This window comes from Nothobranchius furzeri, chromosome 10 (genome assembly GCF_043380555.1).
Source record: "Nothobranchius furzeri strain GRZ-AD chromosome 10, NfurGRZ-RIMD1, whole genome shotgun sequence".
NCBI classification, from domain to species: domain Eukaryota; kingdom Metazoa; phylum Chordata; class Actinopteri; order Cyprinodontiformes; family Nothobranchiidae; genus Nothobranchius; species Nothobranchius furzeri.
Genome location: NC_091750.1, coordinates 36807844 through 36822088, shown reverse-complemented (window position 1 = coordinate 36822088; position 14245 = coordinate 36807844). Strand labels below are relative to the sequence as shown.

Below are 14245 nucleotides of genomic sequence, written 5' to 3'. Positions count from 1 at the left end.
GTCAGATTAAACCAGTAATCTGTAATCTGTAGCCCCGCCCCCTCAACCATCCAGGCTCGAGTGGAGGACGGTGTCATTGGCTACAAGGACCTGGCGGCACTGCCCAGAGACAAAGCCATCCTGGACATCGAGAGGCCGGATCTGATGATCTACCAGCCACACTACAGCTACAGCCCGCTGGAGGTGAGCAGAACCGCCTGGTCCCAGTCCAGTTCCACATCAGGGTAAAAGCACATGACCGGGGGGTGTCACAACATTGTTATGTATAGCAGAACGTTTCCACTTTAGTCTGGTTTGGGTCAGCCTAAAGCTCCACCTGATGGAGTCTTCGTTACCATGGTGATCTAGAGCTGTTTCCATCACCATGGTGATCTAGAGCTAACTCCCTGTTACCCCCAGTGTGGTCATCTGAGCAGGAAATCTCCTGTCTGGACATTATTGGGGGGGGGGGGGGGGGTGTTCTGATGATTATGTGATGTTGTTTTTGTTTTTCTTTTTGTTGTTTTTATTTATTTTTCTTCTGGATTTCTAATCTGGTTTTATTCTCTCATCCTGCAGAGGTCCTTGTCTCCTCGCTCCATCTCTCCTCCTCCCTCCCCAGAGGTAACACACACACACACACACACACACACACACACACACACACACACTCACACACACACACACACATGCGCGCACACACACACACACACACACACACACAGTAATTAAACAGTAAACCAGTCAGAAGGTTTTATTCACGTCAGGATCGGGGGTCAGAGCATCCTGGCGGTCCACAATATAAATGAGCATCATGAAGCAGAACTCAGACGGCAGTACCAGATCTCTGTCAGCTGTTTGCGGGCGTCTGTTGGTGTGATGATGTCATCAGCTTTCTGGCTCAGTTCTGCTGGCTGTGACCATCTCTTGCTGCCCTTTAAGCTGGGTCTGCTTCTTCATGAGGTCCAACGAGCTAGGAGCTCAGCTGGAACTGCAGGCTGAGGAGATCCAACAGGATTTGTTAGGGTTAGAGATCCACTGAGGGAATCTTTCTGTCTGATCAGGGACGCACTCACCACTACAGATGTCAGTCAACGGGGGCAGACCTCCGTAGACTGTTGAAGAAGACTCCTAAGAACCTCTATCTGCTCTTGACTCAAAGAAGAGCTCAAGTCTTAATAGTCCAAAGTTGATGAACAGTCGCCATCTTGTTCCACCCCGTTGCATCATCCCGCCCACCTGATAGAGCGCTGTGATTGGCCCACCAAACCAATAAGGAGTTGCATATTTGACCAGCTCAATGAGCTAGTGGTATGAGCATCCGCCCTGAGACTGGGAGGTCATGGATTCAAATCCCGGTCGGGTCAAGACTTTATACAAACGAGACCCAACGCCTCCCCGCTTGACACTCAGAGGTTGGATTGGGAGTTAAAACTACCAAATGGTTCCCAAGCGTGGCCACTGCTGCAGCTCACCGCTCCCCCGCGGGATGGGTCACATGCAGAGAACGGTTAAATGTGACTGGCTTAACACCAACCTGCTCGAGCCAACGGTAGAGCTGCTGAGGCTCCTATGGAGCGTGGCTTGAACGACAAGCAGAGCTAAATCTTGTTGCTTTGGCTACTCTCCATCTAGATTTCTAGGCCGACGGATCAAAGGAAAGATATGAAACAATTATTATGTTTCTAAATCATTGAAGGATACTTGTCTTCTTTAAAAAGTACTATAAAACATACAGATCAGTGTTATTTCTGTTAAAAATCAGTTTAAAGCTTCATAACCCTTAGGTACTTAGGTAACACTTACTCTGCTTCCGGCTCTTGGAGAGTACAGACGCTTTTTTCTCCTCTCCTGCTCTTCCCGAGGCTCTCTGTCCGGTGTCTGCTTGTGCACGGCGCTTCTCTGCATTTTTTCTGGAAACTGGACATTATTAAAAATGGATCTGGTCAGTTGGTCTCTCAACACGACTGACAACATCTTTTCACCGATGAGAACGGGAGAAGGGGCTCCCGGGTGCCGCTCTGGGACAGAGCCAGCTGGGCATATCATGGACTCCTGGAAACAGTGGAACATGATCTGCCTCTCTCAACTGTCTGTAGAGGATGCTGAAGACGTCTGGATATTCGTCGTTTTGGTGTTGGGATTCCTGCTGTTTGGCCTGAGCAGTTACCTGGCTTACCGGAAAATTAACAAGCTTTTGAGGAACATTGGCTCAATCCCGGAGCTCAGGGGTGGAATGCGCCACGCTGTGAACGCACAAACTCATATCATTGTCGAGATGAGTCGTAAGCTTGGAACTTTGGCTGAGATTCGGGCTCAGGCTCGGTGGATTCGATCGAGGAGAGAGTTGACGGATCAGCACGGATTGGGATAGATTAATTATGCCATTATTGGATCTAGAGGGGTTGGAGACCAACAGAGCACTAAGGCGGAGAGGAAATTATCTCTGTCTGGCCCCAAAACAATTCTTACTATCTGAATCTGGTGCCCTTGGAGCCTGTGAGGCTGAAGTGTAAACTCCCCCCTCAGAAGAAATGTGGAATGCTGCCATTGCTATGGAAACTCTTTCTCCCTATCCCAGCCTGGGCGGGACTGTGACCGGTGAAGGCCGTGGAACTGTATCTAGGAGTCAATGTGCCCTCTAACCCATTATCTCCCTCCCCTGTCCAAATGGAAGTGACTATGTTTACATGCAGCCAATATCCAGGTTATGATCGGGTTAAGGTCGGTATTCGGGTTTCTGAGTTGATCAGAATAACCCGTTTACAAGCATAAATAGAAAGAGTTACCTCTAACTTGCATAACCCGATTTAAATGCGGACGTTGGGGTAGCGTCAGGACGTGTGGACTACGTCCAGACGCAATATGCCTCATTTCCGGTTCTTCTCGTTCCGGTATCCGTGAAAACAACAACGTGTTTCCCAGTTCGGAAGAGATAGCGACCGCGTTTGTTTGCGCTTTAGTTTCCTCGTCACTCTGAAAGTGTGGTGCTGTGCCGCGACTCGCCATGTTGCTCCCAACTTGTTGTTTACTTCCGGTGTTCTGGCGCATACAAGACGTCTCGCTACTCAAAAGACCAAGATTCCTTGCGAACAGAGCATGCGCAGAACACACGCTTCGATGGGGATATCCCGATGTGCGTTTACACGACCAAACATTCGGGTTAGAAAAGGGTTACCCCAGGTGTAGTAACCGGGTTTTTAAAAACCCGGTTATGAGCATATCCGGGTTTTTGGCGGTGTTTACATGGACCTGCCGAACCGGGTTATTGTGGATATTCGGGTTTTAAAAGGGTTACTGGCTGCATGTAAACACACTCAGTGATGAGCGCTGCCCCATGTGGCTGCATGCACTGAAGTGAGGAGAGTCCCGACCCTACCTCTCCACCTAGTGGACACTTATGTTGTGTAACGTCTGAAGTCTGTGGCATTTCTGTCTGAGGTGTTTTTTTTTTTTTGCATAGCAAAGCTATCCTCTCTGTCTGGGGTAACTCTGAAGGGCCTTTTCCCCTCCCCCTGACTCTCTTCTCATATAAACCCTCTTGATCGATTACGGTAGCGCGACTCGGGTTGCGAATGACCACAGTCACCAATTCTTGTCATGTGTCTGATGTCTGATCTTAGAATTGTGTGCACTGAAACTCTAATTTCCCTCTGGGATTAATAGAGTATCTTTGAATTGAAGGTTGTTTGAAATGTTCTAGTTTATTGTTCGTCTGAAGAACCCCGCATCGTTCCATCTTTTTCATGAGCCGCTTTGGATGAAAGAGTCCCGACCCTGTCCTCTTGCTTCTGCTTCTTCTTTCCAGAACTCGTCCAAGGAGTCTCGGGAGTGGCCGGAGAACCGGTCACCTGGAGGTTCTTCGCCTTGTTCCACGACCCAGAGCAGCAGAACACAGAGCTCACACACGCCGCCACCACCACACACACCCAACACACACTCCTCTGGAACCAAGAGCCCCATGCAGCACTTCCACCGACCCGGTAACTCTTCGTGTGTCAGAACCACGCTGACATCATTAGTCTCAGCAGAGATTACAAAAAATCCTGGTGGATCAGTGAGAAAAGTTCCTGCTTCCTGTTGAACGGCGGCGTCATTTTCTGTTTTTTTATGTTTTATTTTCTGTAGAAAACGGCTCAAACATCTATAAGAAACCTCCGATCTACAAACAAGGTGAGTTCACATCTGGATCTGGGTCAGCTGAAACGCGCACACACACACACACACACACACACACACACACACACGCTAAAGCTGATTAAATATGAGCTGCTGGTCAGCAGGATGAGATGGTTTCTGTGTGTGTGTGTGTGTGTGTGTGTGTGTGTGTTTGTGTGTGTGTGTGTGTGTGTGTGTGTGTGTGTGTGTGTGTGTGTGTGTGTGTGTGTGTGTGTGTGTGTGTGTGTGTGTGTGTGTGTGTGTGTGTGTGTGTGTGTGTGTGTGTGTGTGTGTGTGTGTGTGTGTGTGTGTCCAGATGTTTCGTCCTCTGCCGTCCCTCAGGGGAAACACATTGAGGATCTGATCATCGAGTCCTCCAAGTTCCCTGCCGCTCATCCTCCAGATCCTAACCAACCTTCAAAGATCGAGACCGACTACTGGCCCTGCCCCCCCTCTCTGGCTGTAATTGGTACGACCCCCCCCCCCACACACACACACACACACACACACAGCCACAGATGTTTGGTGTTCTATGAAATGCTCCAGATGTTTTCTGTAAATCCTGATAATCTGCTTCTTGTTCGTCCAGCTGTTCCCTTGTCTTGACTCAATGTCTCCTTTCCTTGTCTCCTTGTCTCCTCACTGCAGAGAGTGAGTGTAAGAAGAAGGAGCAGAGGGACGAGGAGGAGGAGGAAGATGATGAGCTGTGGGGTCTCAGAACTCTTCAGAGACAAGAACTGAACAAGGTGAACCAGGTTGGCCAACGCGTGGCCAACACGTGGGCCGCTTGTAGCTCTCGGCGGTGACTCTAGAACGGTAGAACGACGTCCTCCAACAGGATGCTGATGCAGATAAACTGTTAACACTAAAGACTGAATACTAGCTAGAGCTGCATTCACAGCTTTCTTCAAATCAAGGCTCAACACATTATTCACAATATAGTTGTATTGAATGTACCATGATACCATAAAAAGCTGTGATTCGCTTTCTACCAATATTTTCTTTTTAAATGATTTTTTAACGTTCTCAGACAGCAGCTTGTGTTTTTTATCTAGAGAGGCGTAAAAATATGTTATTCTTCTATCCTAATGATACGGAGGTAACCTGAAGCTAAACATTGTTTTCAAATGAATTTTATTAACAAAAGTAATTGCATATAGGATTTTTCCTGCATTATTTTCCAAGACAGGCTGCCTGGATGTTTTTCTGAGCCGTCCTCACTAAAACACGCTCTGACGCCGAACTCTGACACGTTTTACATGCTTGTTTGAATGTAAATGTGCCATAAAAATGAAACAGTTTTTAAAAGAAGAGAAGTTGCACTTTCAAGTCCGCTTAGCGGTATTACGGTAAATCCTGTTGCTGGAGTGTCTCTGTCCCTCGCTCACCCGCGGTGCTGGCAGAGGCAGACGGCCACGGCCATTTTAAAATCAGCGCTACGTAAGGAAACACGGGAAAACAACCTGAATGTGCTGTTCTGTCCGCTGAAGAATTAGGCTCAGCTCTGGACTGAGATGACTTGTTTTGTGCATCAACGTTAAATAAATAAACTGCGGTGAATCTGTTTGTTTGTTTGTTTACAACAGATTCAGTCCAATCTGGGTAAAATCATCCTAAAAGAGGAGTTGGGGAAGTCCGCAACTCCTCTAAGAAGGAAAACTCGGTCTCTGCCGGACCGAAACCACAGTGCTGGTACACACACACACACACACACACACACACACACACACACACACACACACACACACACACACACACACACACACACACACACACACACACATACACACACACACACACGGGAATCACCTACTTGTTCCTTCTCCTGCTCTTCAGGCACCAACACCTCCAGGTCTGTTTATTTCCCAGCATCCTCTAAGAGCGGCCTGTCCAGGGTGAGTTTTTCAAATGAAAATGTCCGGATGGATTGTTTAGAGCAGCGGTGTCCTCCAGAATGTCCATCTAGCATGTTCCACAGGTTTCTCTGCTCCAAAAGACCTGATCTTAACTAGGAATAGGCCGATGCATTGAGCCAATATTTATTATATTTTATAATTACATATGGCATCAGTTGATAGTCATCTTCAGTAGAGCAGATTTAAAGTCAGGCACATCCTTGGTCTGGCAAACCATAAGCGCGCGCGCACACACACACACACACACACACACACACACACACACACACACACACACACACACACACACACACACACACACACACACACACACCAAGTAGTGTTTCTATGGTTACATTGTGATGTCTTAGTAAATATTCTATTTGGCGAGAGATAAACTTTATTGTATTTATCCTAGTGGATCTATAATTAAACGGCTAAACTAGTAGTAGCACATCCAACGTCAAGGAAAGCAAAAAGTTATTATCAGGAGAGGGAGAACGTTTAAGTGGTTAGCAGCAGTGTGCTAGACGATGGCCCCCTCCATGAGGCCACCACAGCTCAGCAGTACATCATTGTAGCTTCTTCTGGGGAGAAAAACAGAGAGAAAATAAAGTTAACAGCTGAAATAGCAGGAAATAATACAGTTAAAGAGCAGATTGTAGAAGAAAGCAGTAGAGTGTGGAAAGTGGTCAGTGTATCCTCCAGCAGTCTAAGCCTATAGCAGCATAACTACAGAGTTAACCCTGGATAATCTATCCTATTTAGATGTAGGCATGTTGGAGGCAGGGCAAGGCAGAGCCGTCTTTACCGACTGTACACTCCACCTCCCTCTACTCCCCCACTTGTCCAGATTTAGGCTAACATCAGATTTTAACTATAGGCCCTATCAAATAAAAATGTTTTAAGCCTATTATTAAAAGTAGACAAGGTGTCTGCCTCACAGACTAAGGCTGGGAGCTGGTTCCACAGGAGAGGAGCCTGATAACTAAAAGATCTGCCTCCCATCCTAATTTTAGATATTCTGGGAACCACCAGTAGACCTGCAGTCTGAGAGCGAAGTGCTCGGTTAGGAACGTATGGAACAATCAGATCACTGATGTATGATGGAGCTTGATTACTAAGAGCTTTGTATGTGAGAAGGAGGATCTTAAAATCTATTCTGAATTTAACAGGTAGCCAATGTAGGGAAGCTAAGACAGGAGAGATATGATCTCTCTTTTTAATTCTCATCAGAACTCTAGCTGCAGCATTTTGGACAAGCTGAAGACTTTTAACTACATTCTGTGGACTTCCTGAGAGTAATGAATTACAGTAATCCAGTCTTGATGTAATAAATGCATGAACTAGTTTTTCAGCATCACTCCTGGAAAGGATGCTTCTAATCTTAGCAATATACCGAAGGTGGAAAAAGGAAATCCTGCAAACCTGTTAAACCTGGGATTTGAATGACATGTCCTGGTCAAAGATAACACCAAGGTTCCTTACTTTGTTCTCGGAGATTAATGTAATGCCATTCAGGTCAGGCGATTGGCTAAGCAATTTCCTTTTTCTGGATTTCTGGTCCAAAGATGAGAACTTCCGTCTTGTCTTGATTTAAAGGCAAAAAGTTTAGAGTCATCCAATTTTTTATGTCCTCAAGACAAGCCTGTAATCTACCCAACCGATTAGGTTCATCAGGGTTAATGGATAAATATAACTGAGTATCGTCAGCATAACAGTGGAAGTTTATCCCATGCTGTCTAATGATTTTACCAATTGGGACCATATGTATAGTAGAAAGAATTGGTCCAAGCACTGAACCCTGTGGTACGCCGCAAGTAACCCTGGAGTATGAAGAAGATTTGTCATGTACATTTACAAAATGAAATCTGTCAGACAGGTAGGATTTAAACCAGCCTAACGCTGCTCCTTTGATCCCTACAACATGTTCAAGTCTTTCTAAAAGAACATTGTGATCAACTGTGTCAAAGGCAGCACTGAGATCTAACAAGACTAGAACAGACACAAGATTCTTATCTGAGGCCATGAGAATATCATTTGTAACTCTCACTAATGCAGTTTCAGTGCTGTGATACTCTCTAAAACCAGACTGAAATTCCTCAAACAGAGCATTAGTGTTTAAATGCTCACATACTTGGATGGCCACTATTTTCTCCAGGACTTTGGATAAAAATGAAAGGTTAGATATTGGTCTATAATTCATTGGGTCATCTGGATCCAGAGAAGGCTTCTTAAGTGAAGGTTTGATTACAGCAACCTTAAAATCCTGTGGTACATACCCATTTACTAACGATAGACTGATTATATCTAGAATGGGGGCAGTAACCAAAGGAAATGCATCTTTAAATAATTTGGTTGGGATTGGATCCAAAATGCAAGTGGAAGGTTTAGATTAAGCTAATATTTTTGATCAGTTTAGTGATTTAACAAACTTTGGTTAAACGTTTGATTTTAACACTGAGCAGAGTTCAGGATCAGAGCAGGCTTCAGCTCTGGAGATTCGGCTCGAACCAGGTGTGTCGGAGCAGCAGGATCTGGGTAAAACATGCTGGTTAGGAGGTTGGACACACCTGGGCCAGAGTCTGATGAAGACGATGATGAAGGTTTCTGTTTGTTTCCAGCTTCAGTCCACAGAGTTCAGCTCCTCCAAGATGAGTCAGTCAGGTAACAAGTTCACCTGATTACTGATCTTATCTGAGTGTTTAACGTTCATGAAATCACTCATGTGTGTGTGTGTGTGTGTGTGTGTGTGTGTGTGTGTGTGTCCCTCTCTACAGCTCTTCAGGTAAAACATCTCCTTGTTTTGCTCCCAGATCTGATCCACAGGATTCCTAGTTGGACAGTTATAACGCTTGTTTTGTTTGTTTGTTTGTTTGTTTGTTTGTTTGTTTGTTTGGACCAGAACGGAGACTCCAGGATGGACAGAGGAAACTCGCTGCCCAGCATGTTGGATCGTAAGGTCCGAACCACCAGCTGGATGATAAAACCACTAATCTGTGATAATCCAGACTAACGTGTGAATGGTTCTGTTGGCTTGTCCGATCGACTCGTTTTGTAGATTTTTCCCTACGAGATGCTGGTGGTGACCCACAGAGGAAGACTCAAACTTCCTCCTGGAGTGGACCGAACCAGCCTGGAGGTAGAACCTGTAGCAGAATCCGTTCTTTAACTTTAGATGATTGATTTGTTAAAGTAAGAAACCAAACGGCTGTTTTAGAGCTTAGTTTGACCCAAATCTGTCTTTATGATTGATAATCAGCAGTTTTTGTCCCTGTCCTTGTCCCCGTGTCTCCCGCCTGCAGAGACATCTCTCTCAGGAGGAGTTCTTCAGCGTGTTTGGGATGTCCATTGAGGACTACGACAGCCTGTCCCTCTGGAAGAGGAATGAGCTGAAGAAGAAGGTCTGTCTCTTCTGATGCCCTTGGGACTACACGTCCCAGAATCCCCTGCTCTCCCCGTGCCGGCCGGCGGGGAACCAAACAGACTCGGGTGCCAGCGGCGCCGTGGACTCTTGGGTTTGCTGAGAAGTGCTTTTGGAGTTCTGCTGCAGCAGGGTGAACGTTTAGAGCTCCAGAATCCCAACCAGCCTGGAGCGGGAAGAGGTCGTAGGTGTGACGTGAGCTTTTATTCTTCCTGCTCTGACAAAAGGAATCACATTCCCTCTGACCCTTAGTCAGTTTTCCAGACCAGCCTCTGATAGGGAGCCCTCCTATTGGCTCAGCCAGCGATGATGTCACGCTGACAGCATTTCAATTCCAGCAAAGAAGGAAACAAGGAGTCTGTTTGATCGCAGGCTGAGTCCAGACCCGTCCCGGTCGAACGCACCCGATCCAAAAGAACCAAATCAGCTCTGAGTTCTGCAGAGTTCTAGTAACGACCCGTTCAATTAAACCAGGTGTGCTAGAGCAGGTAAACATCTAAAACAGGAGCAGAACCTCTGGTCCCAAAGCTGCCGGTCCAAACTCCAAACCTCTGATTTATTTAATATAATGAAAGAAAAAGAAAAATCATTTCAAATGTTTTTTTTTAGGATTTAAAAAAGGAATCAAAACAGAATAATATGAAACTGGATCCGGATGTTTAAGTGAAAAGATAAAATTTTTTTTGAATATTTTAAAAATGAGAAGTTAATCAAAAGTTAACAAACATCTCACATTCACGGGCAATTGGAGGTTAAATCATGAAATTTAAAAACTAGATTTTGTTTTCTACCGTAATCATGTTTAACAAAACTATTTAGAATCAGGAGAAAATCAAACATCAAACAGTTTGAATGGTTAATAATTCTAAAATGTTCCTAAACTAAAATTTCCTTCATTTTAATAAAGTAAAGCTAATTATTTTTGAGCTAACGTCCCCTCTGGGTCTCAGTGGAGAAAATGTTGTCATAAAGTCAAATAAATCCAAACTTTATTCCCAGGGGCGCCTCCAGAAAATTTAGATAGGGGTGGCCAGATGGGGCCAAATAAATTTTTGGGGTGGCCCACCAGATTGGTCCTTGTGGTAACTCTGGGAGAGTTTAGCCTGTAGCGATGTATTGCATTGCTCCTTTATTCATTTTTATTTAAAAAGCGGTACGTATCCAAAACATTTAAGTTACATTTTACAAACACAAACATTTCAGTTATTTAGAATATTATTCCAAATTTAATTTTAAATTAAAAGGTTTTAGGGTTATTCACCTGTTGCTGTGTTCACAAAAAAAATAACTATGTAGATAAAAACTTTTTTAAAACGGTGAGCAGCAGAAACATATATATTTATTTTTTTATTCTGATTATTTCTTTACTTATGAATTGTATTATTTTAATTTTGTTTTCCAGTTATTTCTTGAGAAAACAAGATCAATATATGGTTTGACTGAACTTTAATATGATTTATTAACACTGACTTTTCCTAGGGGGGGGTCAGCAATTTTCTAGGGGTGGCCATGGCCAGCCCTGGCCACCCCTTGGGGACGCCCTTGTTTATTCCTCACAACAAATTGTTTTCTGCATGATTAGAAAACAAAGATAAAAACAAAAAAGCTGACCCAAAGTTTGCTTCATGACATCATAGGAACAGATTATTTCATGACGGAAGCAGGAAGTAGCCTGATCCCCTTCAGCGTCACGAGAACAAGACACAAATTCACACTGGATTTCAACACCGGGTTAAAACACACTCCAGCATTCCGAGTCGGGCTCCGATCAGCTTCTCTCCTTGTTTTCTTCCTTCGCTTCAGCAGAAGCCACTGCCACACACACACACACACACACACACACACACACACACACACACACTGACCCCGGCCAGTAGGTCTCAGCTCGTGTTGCTTTGTGACCAAATGATGTTCGGCTGTTTTTGACCTCCGTGGAGGCGTGGCATGTTTGTTATGAATTAAACCAACATGTAAAACTTCAGAATGTTTAAAAACCAGAACTTTGGTGATGGATGAGTGTGACTCTGTTCAACCGTATCATTAAACCATAACCTTAGGTATTAAACCCATCTGAGAACCAGATCGGGTTCCAGCAGAACCGGATTTTAATGTGATTTATCAGATTCCACCCATCAGGAAGTAAAACATTTGTTTTTTTGATTTGTTAATAATTAATCAGCTGCTTGTTTTCACTCATTTGTTATAATTTAACTAAATAATCAGGAACATCTCAGCCTGAAGGTTACCGTTTCTGGTTGGATCCAGCAGAGGGCGCTGTGGTCTCATCTAAATAAAATCTAAATGTTTCACAACAAAATATTAAAGATCAAGTTGAAATGGTTCTGCTAGCTTTTGGGCTGATAAATTGTTTTTGTCCTGATGATAACAAACAAACGTAGTTCGTGGATTTAATGAATAAAAAACAGTTTATTCTCTCAGTCCAGCTCATTTAGTGTTTCATTGAACTGCTTTTGCTTTATTTTTAAAGGCTAAAAACTAAAATACTGAAAGTAAATGTAAATATCTAACCTCATTTTCAGGTTTAATTTCTAGAAAAAAGTTATTTAATTTATTTTAAGTTCTGAGTTTTTATGTATTTTTTAATTTTATTTTTTATCAGATTTTCATGTAACTCTGGTTCTAAATCCACCTTTAAATCTGATTCAGATCAGATCCGCATCAGTTTCAGCATAAATCATGCCGCTACTTCCTGCTTCACCTCACAGCTTCCTGTTTCTGTCGAACTACAAAATAAAAGACTCATAACAACCTGAAGGAGAACAAGCATCAGTCACTCTACTTAGGATTTGATGTTTAGGGTTTACTCACGCTTTGCTCTGACTGGTAAGAACAAGAAACCACAACGACACAAAGATTGTTTCCATCTTTCTTTCTTTTTTGCACATTTTGAGGTGTTTTAATCTGTTTTTATTATTATCCTTAAAACTGCCGAATGACTTCGACCCTCATCAACGTTTCTGACCTTTAACCTGTTTGAGTCACTCAGACATGTGGCTTTTACTCTGATGACAGGTTTCAGAGTTTAATCGAACAAAAATGGATGAATTCATTTGTTTATGAGGTGAAAACACAAAAACATTTGAATCCTGATTATAAAACTGAATTCATCTTGTTAGACTCGACCAATATTTTAAAAACTAGAAGTTTAGAATCTTTAGCAACAAAAAGAACATGTTTACTTATGATTAAATAAAAGGAAAACATGTGAGTGATAAACAGCTGATCCGTCCGACCCGTTGGCCCGTAGGTCCGAAGTCATCCCTGCGGATGTAAATACCAGTGATGTTCTGATTCCTGCTGTTGGTGCTTTCATATCTGCAGCATCTGAGTTACAATAAAATGTTTATATCAACATCTGGAGCCACTTTCTGACTCTCTGAGTTTAAACGGGTCTGGATCAGGGTTCTGGTAGTGGTACTGGTCTGGATTGGCACAAGAGTTCTTCTGCGAAGACGTCAAGCCTCTTTTCTTGTTTCTGGTGCCTCCTCTGGTCATCAAAGGTCACCGAGGCTAATCCGACTTTTCTTCTTGAATCTCAGAAATACTAATCTGATTTTATTAAAGGTGTGGATCACTCGTTTAAACGTGTGCAGGGCTCTCTAGCAGTAAGCCTTAAAAGCCGTTCTCTGGGGAATAAAAGCCCTGTTTCGGGAACTAGAAGTGAGCTACGTTAGAGCTGAGCTTCAGATGGCAGGGTTTGGAGCAAGCCCCCACAATGCGGCTCAAAAATTGAAGCAATCCCGGAAGTACCATAAATTGCAGTTCCACCCTCATCCACTAGGGGCTGGTGTCAGAAGCGAGCAAATCCTCATTGGCTCCCATGTTAAAAATACCAATTTCACAGCAGAAATAAACATGTTTACAGCCTGGTACCAAAACATGTTTCTGGTTTAAATTATCTAGTTTACACTCATGACAACTCTGAGGGGGGTGAATGTTTTTCTCACTCTTCTGTTTAAGTGTATTAAAAGCCTAAAATTCTGTATAATTAATGAGCATCAGACCCACGTGACCACAGAGCTAGCTCCGTGGAAAGGCCTCAGTAGAGCCTCGGTCTGGCCTGGAAACTGTTCCGGGATTTTGAGTCTCTGTGTGTGTGTATTCTTGTTTGGATATTATTTGTGCAATTGTTGGACAAAATGACTTGCTGTGGCATTAATTGCACTAATAGAGCGTCCAAGGAGTCTCCACTTCATTTTTTTCGGTAAGTAAAATTATATTTATGTATTTTAGGTCACTGCCGAGCTGAGCTTAGATTTTAACATGTACTGTTTAACCATGAAATTTAAATGTAATAGGGTAAAACCCAGTGCATTTAACATAATGCTGCACTTTAGAAAATGGGTTGAAATATAACATGTTGGTGGAGCTGGGTTCCCACTATCAGCTTGTGGAGCTCTCAGGAGACCGATGTTTTCCACCCGGTTCTCCCCTCCCTGCAGCTCTGCGCATCTAAGATGGCAGCGGTGCTTGTCTGCTGTGCGGCTGCCAGCTTGTGGAGCTCTGGGAGACCTCTGTGTTCCACCCGGTTTTACCCAGCGGTCAGCCCGGCGTATCTCTGACTCAGAAGCTCTGGTGTTGTGCACAGTTAACTCCGGTTGTAGCTAGGTTGCTACCTTTGTTAGCTTAGCTCCCACCTCTGCGTTAGCTTTGGGTTAGCTTCAGGTTAGCTTGTAGCTAGTTCGACCGGGTGTCGTCAGTTGATCCCAGCCTTACAGCCCCACCCTCAGCTCCACATCTCTTCCCTTTTTTGGAATTGTCTGGGCTT

The 14245-nt window shown here is 43.9% G+C and overlaps 1 protein-coding gene across 6 annotated transcripts in view; it reads left to right on the top strand.

The window, feature by feature from the left end:
- The window catches only part of LOC107386300 (dematin), a 23842-nt gene extending 14172 nt beyond the window's left edge, over window positions 1-9670 (top strand). For all 6 annotated transcript variants that reach the window (XM_070555604.1, XM_070555606.1, XM_070555609.1 and 3 more), the window contains 12 exons: window positions 55-183; window positions 559-603; window positions 3788-3962; window positions 4108-4152; window positions 4454-4606; window positions 4786-4883; window positions 5724-5829; window positions 5974-6032; window positions 8657-8699; window positions 8813-8994; window positions 9094-9174; window positions 9338-9670. In XM_070555604.1, the coding sequence (XP_070411705.1) occupies window positions 55-183; window positions 559-603; window positions 3788-3962; window positions 4108-4152; window positions 4454-4606; window positions 4786-4883; window positions 5724-5829; window positions 5974-6032; window positions 8657-8699; window positions 8813-8994; window positions 9094-9174; window positions 9338-9451 (1230 nt within the window). In that variant the 3' untranslated portion in view covers window positions 9452-9670. The remainder of the gene's footprint in view (window positions 1-54; window positions 184-558; window positions 604-3787; window positions 3963-4107; window positions 4153-4453; window positions 4607-4785; window positions 4884-5723; window positions 5830-5973; window positions 6033-8656; window positions 8700-8812; window positions 8995-9093; window positions 9175-9337) is intronic.
- Window positions 9671-14245: the final 4575 nt, after the last annotated feature.